Raw genomic sequence first — 14,924 nt, 5'->3', positions numbered from 1 at the left:
TGCAATCAATAAATAAAAAAGTGGCACGACCCAGGATTTAGGGTTTATTCTAGTGACCTTAGAGGCTTAATGTGCGTTTTGAGAGCACCCTCAAGCCCTCGAGAATCCAGGCTAGTTAAAACAATGAAGTCCAACTCTCTTCTTTCNTTTGGTCCTCTGGTTTGCTGTTTGCTCATTTAGAGGTTGTTCAGACTCTTCGCAAGTTTTCTGGATGCTGTTCTCCGCATGATGAATTTCAATTACTGCTTCTTTGGGATCCATGTTCTGGGGCTGATTTTGATAACACAGAATTATACTTGTACCAAAGGTGTAATACAGATGCTCGATCAATCCGAAAACGGTAATATTTAATATTGTAGGCTTCAAACATAAATTAGACATAAAACAGTGTACTGTCCTGCTTAATCCTGGTGACCCTGTGCATAGCAAATCATTTTTGGGGCAATTTCCTGTGTACAAAATCTCAAAAAAAAAAAATGTAAAGTCATCAAAATCAACTCTCTGCTCCAGTGTCAAAATTAGTTATTCATATGCTTTTGAAATAATCCACTCATTAGACATGCCCAACTGTATCCATAAACTCACCAAAATCATGGCCACATGGCTAAAACGATCGTAGGTCTGACAAATATAGTATAGACCAGTCTCGTCCAGGAGGATCTTTTGAAGGATGAATGTGGCCACGGTCTTGGACAGCTCAGACCCCGCCTCCATGATTCTCAGACAAAGCGGAATAATCTCAGTGGTGAGGAGAAAATTGATCACTTCCTGCTCATCGGTCTTGACCAAGGCCCCGATAACGCCCAAGCTGGTCAGGCGCAAGTACTCGAAGGGACGGGTCTTGGACACGGTATGAAGGAACGAGTAAAGGTACAACGGGATGTGAGCCAACAGGAAAGCGGAGCGCGTGTCTGGATGCGAAGCCACGCATTGGAGCAAAGCGAGCGCGTTGCAAACCCTGTCCAGATGCAAGCAAGGAGGGACCATCTTATCAAGGAAGGATATACGGGTCGGAAATGGGAGCTGAACCTCTTACCGATTGGATTGATGAGCGGATAATACGGGTGGATTGATGGCCGGGTAGATGTTGATGATCTCTTGGAGCAAGGCAGCAATCGTGCCAAACGAGTTCCACAACATGGGCGCCAAGTCCGGCACCACTTCACGCTTCTTACTGCAAGTCAAAAGTCGTTTCAATCACGGTTTCTCATGCCACCATTGGGGGTGGTTATTCAACCCTATTCCGTAAGACTTTTGTCTCCATCCATCGATCCCTTCAATTTCAGTATGGAAGAAAATTGGCTACGAATGATTTCACTCGCCCAACCGAACTGACTCTGGCCATTTGTATACTATTACTATTGGCAACCTTCAGACCGATTCAAGGCCAATCCTGTCAAAATACTGATTCCGTTCTACTTTTCCGATCATTGAATTAGCATCTGAGCATTCCTAGGCTGAAGGTCGATGGCCATCAAGGTCGGATTGGATCATTTGAGAGGTGGAGACCTCACCTGAGCTCTAAAAGGGCAGTTTCTCGCGTGTCCGGCGATGAGAGCTCTTGAATCCATTGGTAGATCTGATTGCGGTCCACATTGGCCGCGGCGGCAGCGGCTGCGGTGGCCGCCGTCGAACCCGCCGCATGAGACGACATGCCCGCTCAGACGACGAGCCTCAAACGAATGGGATGGACCAGACAACGGCTATTCCACGACTCAACAACGCTATTGTATAGCCTCACGGTTTAAGATGGGCTGAGCGTGAAGATTTTCAGGCTGTTCACGGGCTACTCAAGTGGAGCACTCGGTTCGATGGTCCACTGACTGACTGACTAAGTCATGTAAAGATTCTGAACGACTCAATCGGGATTCTTGGATTCATGGTTCGAGTCAATCGAGTCCAATCTGCCCGTCAAGTCAACCCACTTACGCCTAAACTCCAGCACCCTTGTAGTGATACTGCGAGATCGGGTGGGCTCGAGTCTAGGGAATGTGTTCCGATTTTGCGGGTGATTCTCAGGGAGGTATTTCTTGAGGTATTCTGCTCGCTACACGTCAGATACTCAGCACGGCGGTAAAAAGTGTTTACCAATTGCCAAGCTTCCTTCATTTTCTGTTTGACGTGAAGGTAAGTAGAAACGCCAGGATTGGCTATTATTCCAGTAAAATTTGGAGTATTTTTATCCAGTTTTATATTTCCTTGTTCTGTACTGATTCTTAATATCTTCATTCTATATTGTTCATTTTGCTCATTGACATGACCAAGAGTCACCCAAAAATTTGAAGTTTTTGAGTGTCCAAGAACTGATCTGTGATGGAAGTGTAATTTTAGACCGTTGAATTTGAAGTTTGATGTGACTGAAAGGAATTACTTCATCTGTATTGCAAATGTGATATAAACAGACCATTTGTTTGTCATAGCATATCTCCAGCTCGGTATTTTCTCACTTATCCTAAATTCAACAAATCAATGACTTACATAGCGGTCAGATGATATTTTTCTTGATTTTATATCTGATTCAAGAAAAACTACGACTAAGCCTTATTTGACAATCAATTTATTTCATGGTCGCTTTTCAAATTACATTACAACAAACTGTAAGGTTTATCAATAAGCTAAGCTGCCAATATGTATGCCAATTCCGGCTTGGTTTTGTCTTAAACCATTGTTTATAACCATGTATAAACAAGAATTTTTCTGCTTCGGTCAACTGAGGTGCTAAGACCATTTTGAGATTTAACTTCAATTCTGTTCACTTCTAGGAATATGCTCGAATTTACGTATCAATAATTCAAAGAATTGCTAATGTGAAAGTTTCCCGCATTTGCCTTATCACTAGTTTTAGTGATGCAGTTGTTGATGAACGAAAGCCGTCCCACAGCAACAAAAGAGGTGGAACAGGGATGTCGAATTTACAAAACGCATTATGCCAAAACTTGTGAAAATGTATCTATGTATGTATGTATTCGGGCTCGTTGAATATAAAGGTAATTGAAAATGAAATGTCTACGTCTTCTCGCGAATGGAATGGAATATATAGCAATGTAAAAAGAGCCAACATTGCGACATGACTAAAGTCGAAATTCGATGTGACGAATCTCAATTCAACACTATTTTTTATGCTTATGTAATTACCAAATGCTGTAGTTTCTTCATAGCCTCAAGTCTCAATTGAACTAGATTTTTGCCCGCCAACGGACAATATCGTTACATCGAAGTTCAACTGTATATGTGGTCCAAATATTTTTAAGAGCTCCACATGGTTCCATTGCTTAATTTGATTCTTATAGTCCACATTAATGCTCAAGGCTCAAGGTTCTCTCGTGCGAGCAGTATTGATCTATCACCGACCATGGCACTCATTCAACTGTATTTTTGATGGATAGCATGTTGGTCAGCGAATTGTGCTTATAGAATCTGGCACAAACAACGCTCAAAAAGCAAGCCTAATGATTTTTCTATTGTTTTGCCAAACTAGGATTGCCGGTAAGTAACGATATTTCATTCTTAGTCAGATTTCGAAAATTGGGGCTCAAATGGCAGCCCTAGCCAACCAACCTTGAGGCAAACAGTAGTTCTTATTTTAAGTGTTGCTGAGAGGATGTTTCTAGACATGAAGTCAAAGGAGCATGACACTGGAGCATACATTACGGGAAGCAGAGATAACTGGAAATCATCCCTATATCTTCTTTCTGTGGTTGGTCCTTTAAGAGCCCATGAGATGAAAGTTCATGGAAAATGAATATGGTAGAATATTTCACACTTATCAATAAATTTACCATTTAACTTTGAACACACATAAGATTGTGCTCTAGATATCACTTTAGATTCAGATCATCAGCATTTCTCCAAGTTTGTACAATGCAAGCGCCCCGGTCGCGTTATTATTACCTTAATATTGTTCGTAACTTGCACTTGCTACCTTTTTTACACCTATAACGTCGCATTTCGATCTATGTAGGGAAATGACTACGCCTTTGCCAGTTGTTGTAATTTCAACCTTTTCAATCAGTTCAATAGGATATTGAACGTAAAATATTTTAATGCCCACCTTCCTATTTGATAAGTTTCCTTATAAGTAGACCTAAAAAAGACCTAAAAAATGAGTTTCCCAAGTACCTTTTCGCCAAAATTGGTATTGCTTAACACCTCATCGTTTTTCTGGAAAATGCCTTTTTGAAGTTCTTTAGCGTTTTTCATCTCAACCTGATAAGCAAAGTCGGGGTCAGATATGTAATTGTTTTGATTGCCATACCCATTTTATCATTGTTCTGCATTTTTATAACGCTTAAATATTTCATCTGATAGCTCCATCCAATTGAGCAATTGGATGATCTTGTAGTCACAGATCAGGATGCTTTAGAGGCCATCAGGGACTTGAGACTCTCGAGCTCCCCTGGCCCTGATGGAGTGACATCTCAGTTTCTGATGAAATGCTCACTGGTCCTTGCTCCTGTTTTCTCGTACTTGATGCGTTGCATCTTGGACCAGGGCAAGTTTCCCTCAGTAGTAGTAGCATTTGCTACTTTATTGTTCACATATTCTCAATCAAATTTAGTTGGACTGGAAACCTAATTCAGTGCAGCAAGGAATTTTTTTTTTTGGCTTGAGCGTGATGCATCAAATTTCCCAAGATTCCCCATTGTCCATGACTTAAGCCATCAAACAAGGAAGCTTTGCTGACCTGACAATGGCTAATGAGTTTTTCCATCATGATTTTTGCGACATTGTTGCAAGCCATCAACAATCATTACCCCATCCAGGGTCCCAATCATAGTCTATGTCCCAATCTTGACTCCTCAAGCAGTATGATGCAATACATTTTGAACAATTATGCCAAGATTAAATGCCAATGCTCATTATTGAAAAATTGTTGACGCAAAGTCTTCAAATGTTACGCGTTAGGACTGATTGAAGCAAAAAACACAATTTCTTTCCAGAAGTATGATCTTGATGGGGCAAAACCCACATAATATTGGTCATCTAAATCTTGGGAAAAGCAACAAGTTACGCCAATACTTTTTTTTCGAGTAATGGTTGTGTAACAAATTGCTAGTTTTGACCAAAGTAATTGTAACTGTAATTCGTTCCTTTTATTGAGGAACGACTATTGAATGCCCTGCTATTAGGTACTTTTTTTGGCGATTTCCCCCCCCCCATTTCTCCCACCTGCTCCTCATAAGCTCATGAGCTATAAAATCGATGTTTTACAAAACAAATCTTTGGAGCAGAAAAAAATATATTTTAATCACACATATGAAGGTTGCTTTAAACTTTAATGTCTTTCTAGAAAAACGTGAACGTTACAAGAACTCTTAGTCACAAAAAGTCACATGAACTCCCTTGAGATTCCGAACTCTGAATCTCATCGTGACTCTCAAAGTAGGGTAATGCACATTTATTGATGCTCTAAGAATCTAAGTTCACATTGAAATTGAAACAAGACGGCACACAGGGAAAATACCGGATGGCACGGGAAACCACTTTAGAGCTCTCAAAGAACTATAGAATGGCCTAATGGACAGTAGAAGTACATAACGATTGAATGTCTTTGTCTGAAAGGCCGTTTTGTGAGTGATTCGATTGACATCAAACGGTCGGAAATGCGGAGATTAATGGGGGTCCTTATCGTCATCGTGGGCCAACGCCTCCATCCGATCAACGAGGAGGTTCACTATCACTACGAGCGGGCGCTGCGCTCCGTTTCCACCAGACATTCTCGTACGAGAATACGGGCGTAAACGATGCCGCGTTTCAGCCGCTCTGCACTGGATTTGGAGCCCGCGTACGTTGGCCGGATATCCTTGCTCATCTCCTCAATGACTGACAGGAGCTGTTGGTATTTCGACTGTGATTGCGGGTCCAAGGAATTCGGATTCGTGATCGATGCCGGGAGAGACTGAAATGACAAGGTATTGACAACATTGTCCTCAAATATAAAGAAATAAAATTAAGGCGATAGTTTTTGATCACGATTGATTGATCGTTGCTTATTTTCGCAGCAACCAATTAAGATAAACATTCTATATTTTGAGGAAATGAAACATGCTTGGAGTCTCTTTCGTCGTCTAAGTTATATTTCAAAAAATATTTTCATGTCAGTTCATTAAAAGATGATTAGTTTCCTCCAAAGTTTGTTTGAACGCATCCTCATGGAGAAAAATAAACATTTACCAAATCTCGTTTATATTTACCAACTGTAAGGCATTAATAATTTATTTTCAACGAAAAGAAAAATTATATATACTTATCCATTTTCTATAAGAACAATTGGTATGTTTTTGTCTGCGATTACCTCTGAGAAATTTTGAGATCAGGTCCAAGATACCAAATCTACATTTAATATTTGTATTTTCAAACTTAAATGGTTGAAACGGTAGGTTAACTTTTTCAGCATTCCCTAATTATGGACCTCAAAACAATGGTTCTTCTTGAACTGTTTTGACCGACCATTGATAGACACCTTTTTGTTGAATCAAGAAATACAAAATCATCTAGGGCTTTTGAAACATATAAAGCCCCCTTTTTCTCCCCTTTAGGCCCCTCGGGCCTCCATCGAGCGCCTAATAACCTGATAACTTGTTAAACCGCATATAGCATTTTAAATTGAAGATAACTTTCTTCTCATCCATATCAATTTCGGCCCTTTTCCAAGTGAGTTATGTCGATCACATTTTTTGGATCACTTTCAATCTCTTACCCCAATGCCGTTTTGCGTCGGGATGGGTGTAGGGGTGGGTGTGGATCGAGAGCTATTGGAAGCTTTGGGCGTGCCCATGGGCTGCGGGGTGACCGACGGAGAAGCCCGAGGACGAGACGTCGACGCCGCCGCGGCCATAGCCGCATGGGCCGCCACAGCCGACTGCTGCTGTTGAGCCGCAGCCGCAGCATTAGCCGCAGCCATGGCCAACATTTGGATCTCATCCAGGTTCAAATTCGACATGTTCATGATGATTCTAAAATAGAAATATGACGATACGACTTTCAGCAGCAGTCGGCAGGTTATGTATGGAAAACCAGAACAGAACCTCTACAATGTTTACTTCCGCAAATTAGATGGACACACTTGCACTTGCTGGAGCTGAGATGCTTCCAAAGCGATGCTGGGATGTTTGGGAAGGACCGGGTAATCTTGGATTTGAAGATTTTCACAAGAATCGGTTCTTTCCCGATCCTCTAGCTCTCATTGCCCCCCTGAGATAGATTGGTACCAAACAGTCTTTTTGTCTGAAAAGAGTAACGAGTGCAATGCACATTACTTCCTTACTGCGTTACTCGCCGGGACTGGAAGGAGAGAGGAGGAGATTGGGCAAGCGGATCCAAAAGAGAGAGCAAAGAGGAGGCAGACTCTCGAGAGACAAGTTAACAGTCAAGGTGGAAGCCTGCCGGCAAGTTATCATTGGTGATGCACACAATGAATAAATGATCCATTATCATCTGGATCAGGGTGTCAGGGGAGTCAGGGGGTTTCTTTGAATTCTTTCCTTTCCTCTTGGAAGCTTGAGGCGTATTGAAATTGAATACGAAATGGTCTTCTCTTGCATTGCAGACGTACTAGTATGAAGGATGATAATTTTCAGTGATATTTTTGTAGACTGATGAAGAAAGTTCGACTATCCGTGGCTTTTCTTCGAGATCCTCTAACTATTGCTTGCTACTGACTCTTAATAAACAAGTGAAACAGTCGTATCTACGGAAAATGATCAGTCATACCTTGTTCTGTGTCATTTTCACATAGACCTCGATGTTGATATTCATCCATCCCAAATATTTCGTTTCAGTATAATCCGAGGGTGAAAAAATAAAGCGCTACCAAACTTCATTACGGAAACACAAGATCATTTATATTTCTATCATAAACGCTTGGGATTCCAGCAATGATTGGAAATCTAATCAGAAATATTAGAATCATCTCCCCAATCTTCTCAAATACATCCTAGTCAGAGTTAATTCCAAACCGATGTTAGGGCTCTGGGAAATGGTCAAGTTCACAAGAACCATCGGACCAAACGAAGCCTTAAAAAAGCTGGGGTTTGTCATCGCCTTAATATTAATGTCCCTCATCTTTGGAACGAACGGTTTGGGTGTGACAAACGTTTTGAATGTGGGTCTCTTGTTCCTCTCGCCATGATTTGATCATGGGCTTGATGTCGTCTAGTGGGTAGCTGATATGGTTAGACACGAGAAAAAGTTTCTCGATGAGTCCAAACTGGGTCTTCTCCAAGTTGCACAGGTGTTCCGGTTGGCAGTAGTCCGGGTCAAACTCGAAAATCGAGTTCATCTCAAAAGGAGGATACTTTTTACTGCCGACTAACAAAATGTGGAACTCCGTGATCGCTTCCAAGATGTTCAAAAGCGTGTTTTCGTGGAAGAACTTGTTATAGTTGAGGCCTTTGACCGGACGTCCGAATCGATCCCGTTTCATTCGTTGGAACAAGGTGTCCAAGCGACCGACTTTGTGCATAAATTTCCCGTAGGCCTGGGTCACATGGTAGAATTTCTTCAGTTGCTTCATTGAGCCCAAGAAGTCCTCCCGTAAGGCCTGAACATTCGTCTCTAAAACACCCGCTCCATTGGATATGTTCTTGGCCGCATCTCTGTGCAAGAGATCAATATTATCGAGAATATCGTCGAACGAAACCGACTCGCCGCACAATTCACAAGAGCGCAGGAAAATGCCACTGGCGCAAAGTGCTGCCAAAGCCGCTTTGGAGCTGATGGCCGAGCCGAAAGTACAACCAAAGGGCGGACTGAAGAATGCCGTGGCGCACATGAGGGAGGCTCCAAACACGCCCACCGTCTCACACCACACAGAGAGTTCGTTGACTTTGAACTCGCAAATTTCCCGGCAATGTTCATTCAGGGCTTTTTGATTGTAGCTCGTGTTTTGCCGTGATCTGAAATTACCTTCAAACTCTTTCATGACAAGGTCTGGTAAGCCCGAGAGAAACGTCTCTTTCTGCATAATATTCTCCATGGGTTCGTCTGAATTTGATGGTCTGTCTTGGGGATTGTTGTGGATTCCGCACAGCTCTTCAATGGCCTCCGTTTCTTTGGTTTGATGAGCATTAAAATCGTCCAAAATGGCCGCGGTCTCCACATCCGGATTGTTCGTAATAGCCTCGAAAACGAACAGTTCCCGAACCTTGGTTTGGGCTAGTTGCAATGAGGTAAGGGCTTCCAATTGGCAGAACTTTTGGGGGGACAAGCGAATGTAGGCTGATTCACCGGCAATCATTTCGAAGAAGGTCATTTCCAGTTCTGAAATGACCTCCGTCATTTTTGGGCGAGCAATGAGTTTGACAAAGATGTCTCTGATAGCAACCCCATCGGTAATATGGTCATACACGAGCTCCAAAGAGGCTAAATCCAACCATGATCGCAGATACACATTCTTTAGCCCAATCTCAAGAGTCACCTCATTCATTTGAGTCTTGATTTCCGCATCCAAACTGGCCATTTGCTCGCCAAGGCCCGTCAAAGTACTTTCTATTTTATTTAATTGACTTTGAGAGTCCTCGTATATCATCTTGATCTCGGTGATCAGATCCCGTAACCCACGCCCTTCCTTGCATTTGGCACAAGCATCCCCACCTTCGCAATATGGCGACAAAGCAGCTAAACTGGCCCCAACCACGGCACCCACATTCTCAAATCCCTCCATAGAGAGCCCATTGGAGACCAAGGGTCCAGTCAAAGCGGCTAAAGCAGTACATTTGGCCATCACGGGGGCCTTCAAGGCGATACATTTGCGCCTACATTCCTCGGCCTCTCTTTTGCATTGCAAGTCCCCCTCCAGACAAATATGACGTGGGGGTCCGGTAGACTTGGGTGCAATCAAAGATCGAGGATGGAGGATTTCGAAAGCAAGAGAATTGGATGCACAAAAAGATATGGCCAGGAGAAGCCATGGCGAAAAGGGAATCGGAATCATGCTTTTCAAGGATTTCAGTGAATTGGACTCAGTGCTTCAACAAAGATGGAGGAAAACAATTGCCGAAAATCCCAAAGCCCAGAGAAAAGCGCAAGATTTAGAAAAAATGGCAAGGTGATGGAAAACCACACCATTCTTACCTTGAGTTCACATTTATAATGGGTCAGAAAATGTCCTGTCATTTGTTGACTCCTGGGATTGGACTGTTTTGTTATATTTTTCAAACATTAAAATTCGTCTAACACGTCCTTTGTTCTATTTGATTCCAAAGATGGTGTTTAACGTAATATCTAACGTGCTTTGTAAAACTCATTACATGTTCAAATATAGCGTATCACATAATTTTAATCTGCTTAAACTTAGGGCAAAAAGCGCAATATTTGAGATAAAGGGCGAGGAATGGAGGCACTCGTAGAGCTCTATTAGGTTTCAGAGAGAGACGAGAGTACTCATTATCTACGGCGAGATGGTCTTTGGTGCCATGGGAGTGTAAGCAGAATGTGCTATCAGACCTTGCACTTTTTTGGCTGTCATCGAAACATCCAGCTGTCTGAAAGAAATACAATCATGAATTTTTTTTGATTCAATACATCGTTGGAAGGATCCTGAAGCTATTCGGATTTTGACACCCGGTGTCGATCACCCTGGAAAGTTTAAACACATGTGAACAGAGCTGCCATCATGTAGAGTCAAGGGTCATTTTCCTGTCAAGGTTGGATTGATCAAGGCAGAAGAAGTGTCGTGTAAAGCGTCGTCCATTCAAAAAAACATCAATGTCGTACCAAGTTATGGTGGTGCATAAATGATCAGCCAATCGAAACCATAAAGCGTTGCCTCATTTCCTGTGCCACATTATCTTCTTGCGGATCGACTACAAAATAACTTCCCATTTTCAACAGTATATCCGTGATAGTCCTGGTTCCTGCGCAAAATTTTCGCGACATAACTGGCTCGCAATTTCAAACAAACTGGCTCAACTGTCCTCACCATCCTGAGCCTCCCTATTTCCCAGTCTAAACAACACACAGACAACACACTGACCAATTTGCCCTGGTTGACTTGTGGATTTCTGTGGGAGCGAGATTGCGGCTGCGTGCCCCTGGATTCTTCCTGTGACAAGGCTCAACTGACCGTGGTGTGAGGCGTGTAGGCTTGGACCAGCCTTCCTCATCATCATGGCATCGGTGGGTGAGCCCGTGAATGGCCCGGTGTCCACGCCTGACCCCAGTCCCAGTTCTAGTCCCGTTGGTCAGGTCCATGGTCAGGCTTTAGGGTCCAAGTTCAAGGTGTTGCCGCGTACGGATCAGATCCACGAGTTGCAGACCTTGATCCGCTCGGCCGAGACGTCGCGTTCCAACTTCAAGTTCGTGGCAGATCGCTTGATCCGGATGGTGATCGAGGAGGGGCTCAATCAGTTGCCCTACTCGGAGGTGGAGGTGGTCACACCCACGGGCAAGCCCTACCAGGGCCTGAAGTATGAGAAAGGCAATTGTGGCGTGTCCATTGTACGCTCGGGTGAGGCCATGGAAAAGGCCCTTCAGGTAAAGAGTTCCGGAACAGGTATGCAGGAATGACTGACAGTCAATGATCGGTTTTCGAAGAACGAAATCGAAGCTTTTCAGCCTGTCCCTCTCTTCGTCTCAAAAAGAAGCCATGGGTTTCACTTCATTTCCATACTACCACTTGGGTAGGGTTCCTCCGATCTCGGAAAATATACATTCTAATCTGAAAATGGCCTTTGGTCCGAGGTCATTGGAAAGAAATGTGATATATACCGCCTCTTTTTCGGAATCGACAAAAAGCAGATCGTACTAGCTAGGTAGACTTATAGTTCCTACCAAGTATGTACAGTTCGACAAGCTTGTCCATGGCTAAGACGATGTCTCTCATAGGAATGTTGTCGGTCCATGCGGATTGGCAAGATCCTGGTGGATTCCGAACCAGAAAAGAACGACGCTCGCGTGGTGTTTGCCAAGCTGCCCAGCGATATCGCCAAACGGAAAGTGCTGCTCCTCTATCCCATCATGAGCAGTGGCAACAAGGTGTGCCAAGCCATGAAGGTGCTCAAGGACCACGGTGTGCCCGAATCTCACGTGTTTCTCATCAACTTGTTTTGCACTCCGGAGGCGGGCGAACGGATCGTGGGCGAATTCCCCGCCCTCACCATCCTAACCACCGAGGTCCATCACGTCACTCCCAATCATTTCGGGCAAAAGTACTTCGGCACCGACCAAACTGACTACTAACTAAGGCCAAGCGACCACGGGCTATAACCATCGATGTTTTACGAATATATCATGTGATACAATAAACCAACCCCTATTGTTCCTACTTTCAATGCAGAAGTCACCCAATCTGGTCTGATTCATGGAAAGAGCTCTTCTCGTTCTAGACTTGGCAAAAGCAATGATGGCTTCTCCGCACGATTGGGCGGTTTTACCCCCGGAGCTTTTGGTGAACATCGCCCGCAAACTTGAGTTAAGCCAAATGTGCTGTTTCAGCCTGGTGTGTCGATCCTGGTACTTGGCCATCAACGACAACAACGTGTTCTGGCGTCAAATGCTCTGCCAAGTGTTCAAGACCTCCCAAATCCCGGTTCATGCCTTTAGTGAGCCCAAACCCGACTGGAAAGCCGAACTCTTCCGTTTGACCAATAAAGTGCCGAGTGTGAACACGCAAACTCTTACCGCTCACAAGGACGAGGTTCTATTTGTGAGCTTCTCTCACAATTATGGAGATTTTGTGTCCTGTTCCAAGGTATTATTAATGTTATGATATTATTCTTATTATTACCATTGAGCTTATTTTTCAACGTTAAAGTTATGAACTAACAGAAAAGTAGAGTCCGATTAGAATCCGATTGTAGAAATTAAATCATAGTTTGAACCAATGAAACCACTGAAGAACTATTCAAGAACGACTAATATGTGGTAAAATTTCGAAAAAAACGTTATCGCTCCTTCTGTAACCCGTTTAGATAAAGCTTACGAGGTTAGCAATGTGTTCCTAGAAAATGATGCCTACATTGTGATAAAGGTCGCACACGTCAACACAGTTTTTATTTCAATCAGGACCGCTCGTTCATCATATGGCGGTATAACAAGAAGTCGCACGAATTCGAGAACTTCAACACCATTGACATGGCCCGTTACAATTGGCTTTACATTTGGAGTGGCCAATACAGCAGCGACGATAAGAAGCTACTCATATCTGGTGTCATGGACAGCCTTAACGGAGAAATCGCCATCTACAACACCAGTAAGCTCCCTTCACCCATGAGCGTCGTCATCTTCGCAGGTTCCTTTACATGTTACTGTTCTTAGATCTGACCTCGGATTCCAGTGATGATAACGATTACGAATATATTTGCCGTTTGGTGAATGACCCATACGATGTGATGGGTTGTTGGTGCACCGAGCGATACTTCATTTCCGGCTTCTACCAAGTGTCCAATGATCCTTTGGCTCGAGCCGTCAATGTGGTCCTGTTCATTTGTGACTACCAGCCCATTTCGCCGAGTGAGCTCTGGAATCGCAGCCCTGAGGACGAAGCTCAACTATTGAGCGTTGAAAACTGCATCGGGAGGGTGTTCGACTACCGGAACACATCGGTAGGCATGACTTCTCGCTTTGATTTTTTGAATTGCCTGATTTTGAAATAGGTGTTATTTCTACAGGGCGGATTCATGGATTTTTTTTCTTTTTTTGGTTTGTTTTTTCACGGGCTTTTCTAACCGCTACAGGGAATGTAATCCCCAGTACTATTAAAATGAAAGGTTGCAATCCGTGTTTTCATTACCTTTCAATCTTTATATGTTTGGTCTACCAACGAATTTGAGTTGGCAGACCCAGCTAGTCCTTGAATGTAGGGTTGATCTGGAATGCTCTCTAAAAATTTGTCAAAGTCTGACTTGAACGATGCAACCGGATCAACAAGGCCTACCTATTCTCTACGAATATTAGAGGGAAGCAAGTTAAACTATGAAGAAGCCCGAGCAATAAGATAAGTGGACTTCACTGTTCGAACTAGCCTGTTTGTTTTGTTTTAGGAATAGTTCGCCTCTTCTTGGCCCATGGTTGTTATATTTCTTTTTTTCCTCGCTTTAAATGCTCAAATGAAATGATGGATCATCTGCTCTGAAGAAAGCGTAATCATGCTTTGTTCCTAGACATCTTAGCTTATTTAGGAAAAATAGCCCATATTACTTTGTTGCAAAAGTGTCAACATTTACAAATCGTTTGAAGCTCGAATCTTGAGGGAAAACAAATTCCAAACATTTGTCAGAATCTTAAACCCTAAAAGTACATGCTGATTTTCAAGTCAGAGTTTGATCAGGCTTGAGTTGAACCTGAATTCGACGTTTCCAGGATAACTTGACACGTCGGAAAACAAACCACCTTAGAACTCGTCACAGGAGGACTCGACACATTGGAACACTCGACAAATGGGAAAACTCGACATAACAGAAAACACGACGCATCAGAAGACTCGACACATGGGAAAATATAAGACACCGGAGAACTCAGCAAACATTAAGTTTCAAATTTCCAAGCTCTTTAATGACTTTTGATTCCTTGACCAATTAAAAATTGAAACACAAGCAATTGGATCTTAAGCACCCTATCTCCATTTCCAATTATCCTCAGTTAAGGATATTTGCAAATGGTTTCAGAGACATGCCTGTTTTTTCCGATCTATCGCATTTCCATGAGTTGCCTTTTCTTACGAGACATGTCGAGTTTTCTGATTTGTCGAGTTTTTCGATGTGTCGATTCTTCTCGTGTCAAGTTTTCCTGTGTTGAGTTACCCAGGAACCGAATTCGCCATTAATTTTCTCTATCCTTCTTTTTGAAAAACAAATAATGGATAAGGACAAACTGATCTGATTATTTAAAAAATCTGTCGCAGAACTGATGTGAAAGTGTTCCTTTCTTAGTATTTCAGTTTTTCGAGTGCAACTTCATTTAATGCCTCATTCCCCGCAAGTTTT

At 42.9% G+C, this 14,924-nt stretch overlaps 4 protein-coding genes across 6 annotated transcripts in view; 2 read left to right on the top strand and 2 right to left on the bottom strand.

Annotated features, from left to right (window-relative positions):
- Positions 1–1,924, bottom strand: part of LOC131881642 (CCR4-NOT transcription complex subunit 9-like) — a 3,555-nt gene extending 1,631 nt beyond the window's left edge. The window contains exons 1-3 of the mRNA XM_059228567.1: positions 1,515–1,924; positions 1,037–1,174; positions 586–958 (exon numbers count right to left, since the gene is read on the bottom strand). Of these exons, the coding sequence (XP_059084550.1) occupies positions 586–958; positions 1,037–1,174; positions 1,515–1,654 (651 nt within the window). The 5' untranslated portion in view covers positions 1,655–1,924. The remainder of the gene's footprint in view (positions 1–585; positions 959–1,036; positions 1,175–1,514) is intronic.
- Positions 1,925–5,383: 3,459 nt separating this feature from the next.
- On the bottom strand, positions 5,384–7,293 carry LOC131881647 (cyclin-dependent kinase 2-associated protein 1-like). 3 transcript variants are annotated; one of them, XM_059228574.1, is made up of 3 exons: positions 7,044–7,293; positions 6,701–6,956; positions 5,384–5,899 (listed from the first exon to the last, which is right to left on the bottom strand). In XM_059228574.1, exons 2-3 carry the CDS (start codon positions 6,947–6,949, stop codon positions 5,681–5,683), a joined length of 468 nt encoding a protein of 155 aa, XP_059084557.1. In that variant the 5' UTR covers positions 6,950–6,956; positions 7,044–7,293; the 3' UTR covers positions 5,384–5,680. The 3 variants fall into 3 exon arrangements, with proteins under 3 accessions (XP_059084557.1, XP_059084558.1, XP_059084556.1); XM_059228575.1 differs by having other exon boundaries at positions 7,067–7,293; XM_059228573.1 differs by having other exon boundaries at positions 7,029–7,292.
- Positions 7,294–10,957: 3,664 nt separating this feature from the next.
- Positions 10,958–12,327, top strand: LOC131881634 (uracil phosphoribosyltransferase homolog). The gene is made up of 2 exons (XM_059228552.1): positions 10,958–11,475; positions 11,827–12,327. The coding sequence occupies exons 1-2, from the start codon at positions 11,110–11,112 to the stop codon at positions 12,178–12,180; spliced, it is 720 nt and encodes a 239-aa protein (XP_059084535.1). The 5' UTR covers positions 10,958–11,109; the 3' UTR covers positions 12,181–12,327.
- LOC131881632 (F-box/WD repeat-containing protein 5-like) overlaps positions 12,302–14,924 on the top strand; it is a 4,998-nt gene continuing 2,375 nt past the window's right edge. Inside the window, exons 1-3 of the mRNA XM_059228551.1 lie at positions 12,302–12,691; positions 13,006–13,192; positions 13,258–13,544. Coding sequence (XP_059084534.1) covers positions 12,302–12,691; positions 13,006–13,192; positions 13,258–13,544 — 864 coding nt within the window. The remainder of the gene's footprint in view (positions 12,692–13,005; positions 13,193–13,257; positions 13,545–14,924) is intronic.

Source organism: Tigriopus californicus, chromosome 6 (genome assembly GCF_007210705.1).
Source record: "Tigriopus californicus strain San Diego chromosome 6, Tcal_SD_v2.1, whole genome shotgun sequence".
Lineage (NCBI taxonomy): Eukaryota > Metazoa > Arthropoda > Copepoda > Harpacticoida > Harpacticidae > Tigriopus > Tigriopus californicus.
This window is presented reverse-complemented; position numbering and strand designations above follow the sequence as displayed.

Bases quoted from the DNA above. Each gene is read 5' to 3' on its own strand.
- LOC131881647 (XM_059228574.1), bottom strand. From the start codon at position 6,949: ATGAACATGTCGAATTTGAACCTGGATGAGATCCAAATGTTGGCCATG. The intron at 5,900-6,700 runs GTAAGAGATTGA...TTGTCATTTCAG, and splicing joins CGACGCAAAACGGCATTGGG to TCTCTCCCGGCATCGATCAC.
- LOC131881634 (XM_059228552.1), top strand. From the start codon at position 11,110: ATGGCATCGGTGGGTGAGCCCGTGAATGGCCCGGTGTCCACGCCTGAC. The intron at 11,476-11,826 runs GTAAAGAGTTCC...TGTCTCTCATAG, and splicing joins CCATGGAAAAGGCCCTTCAG to GAATGTTGTCGGTCCATGCG.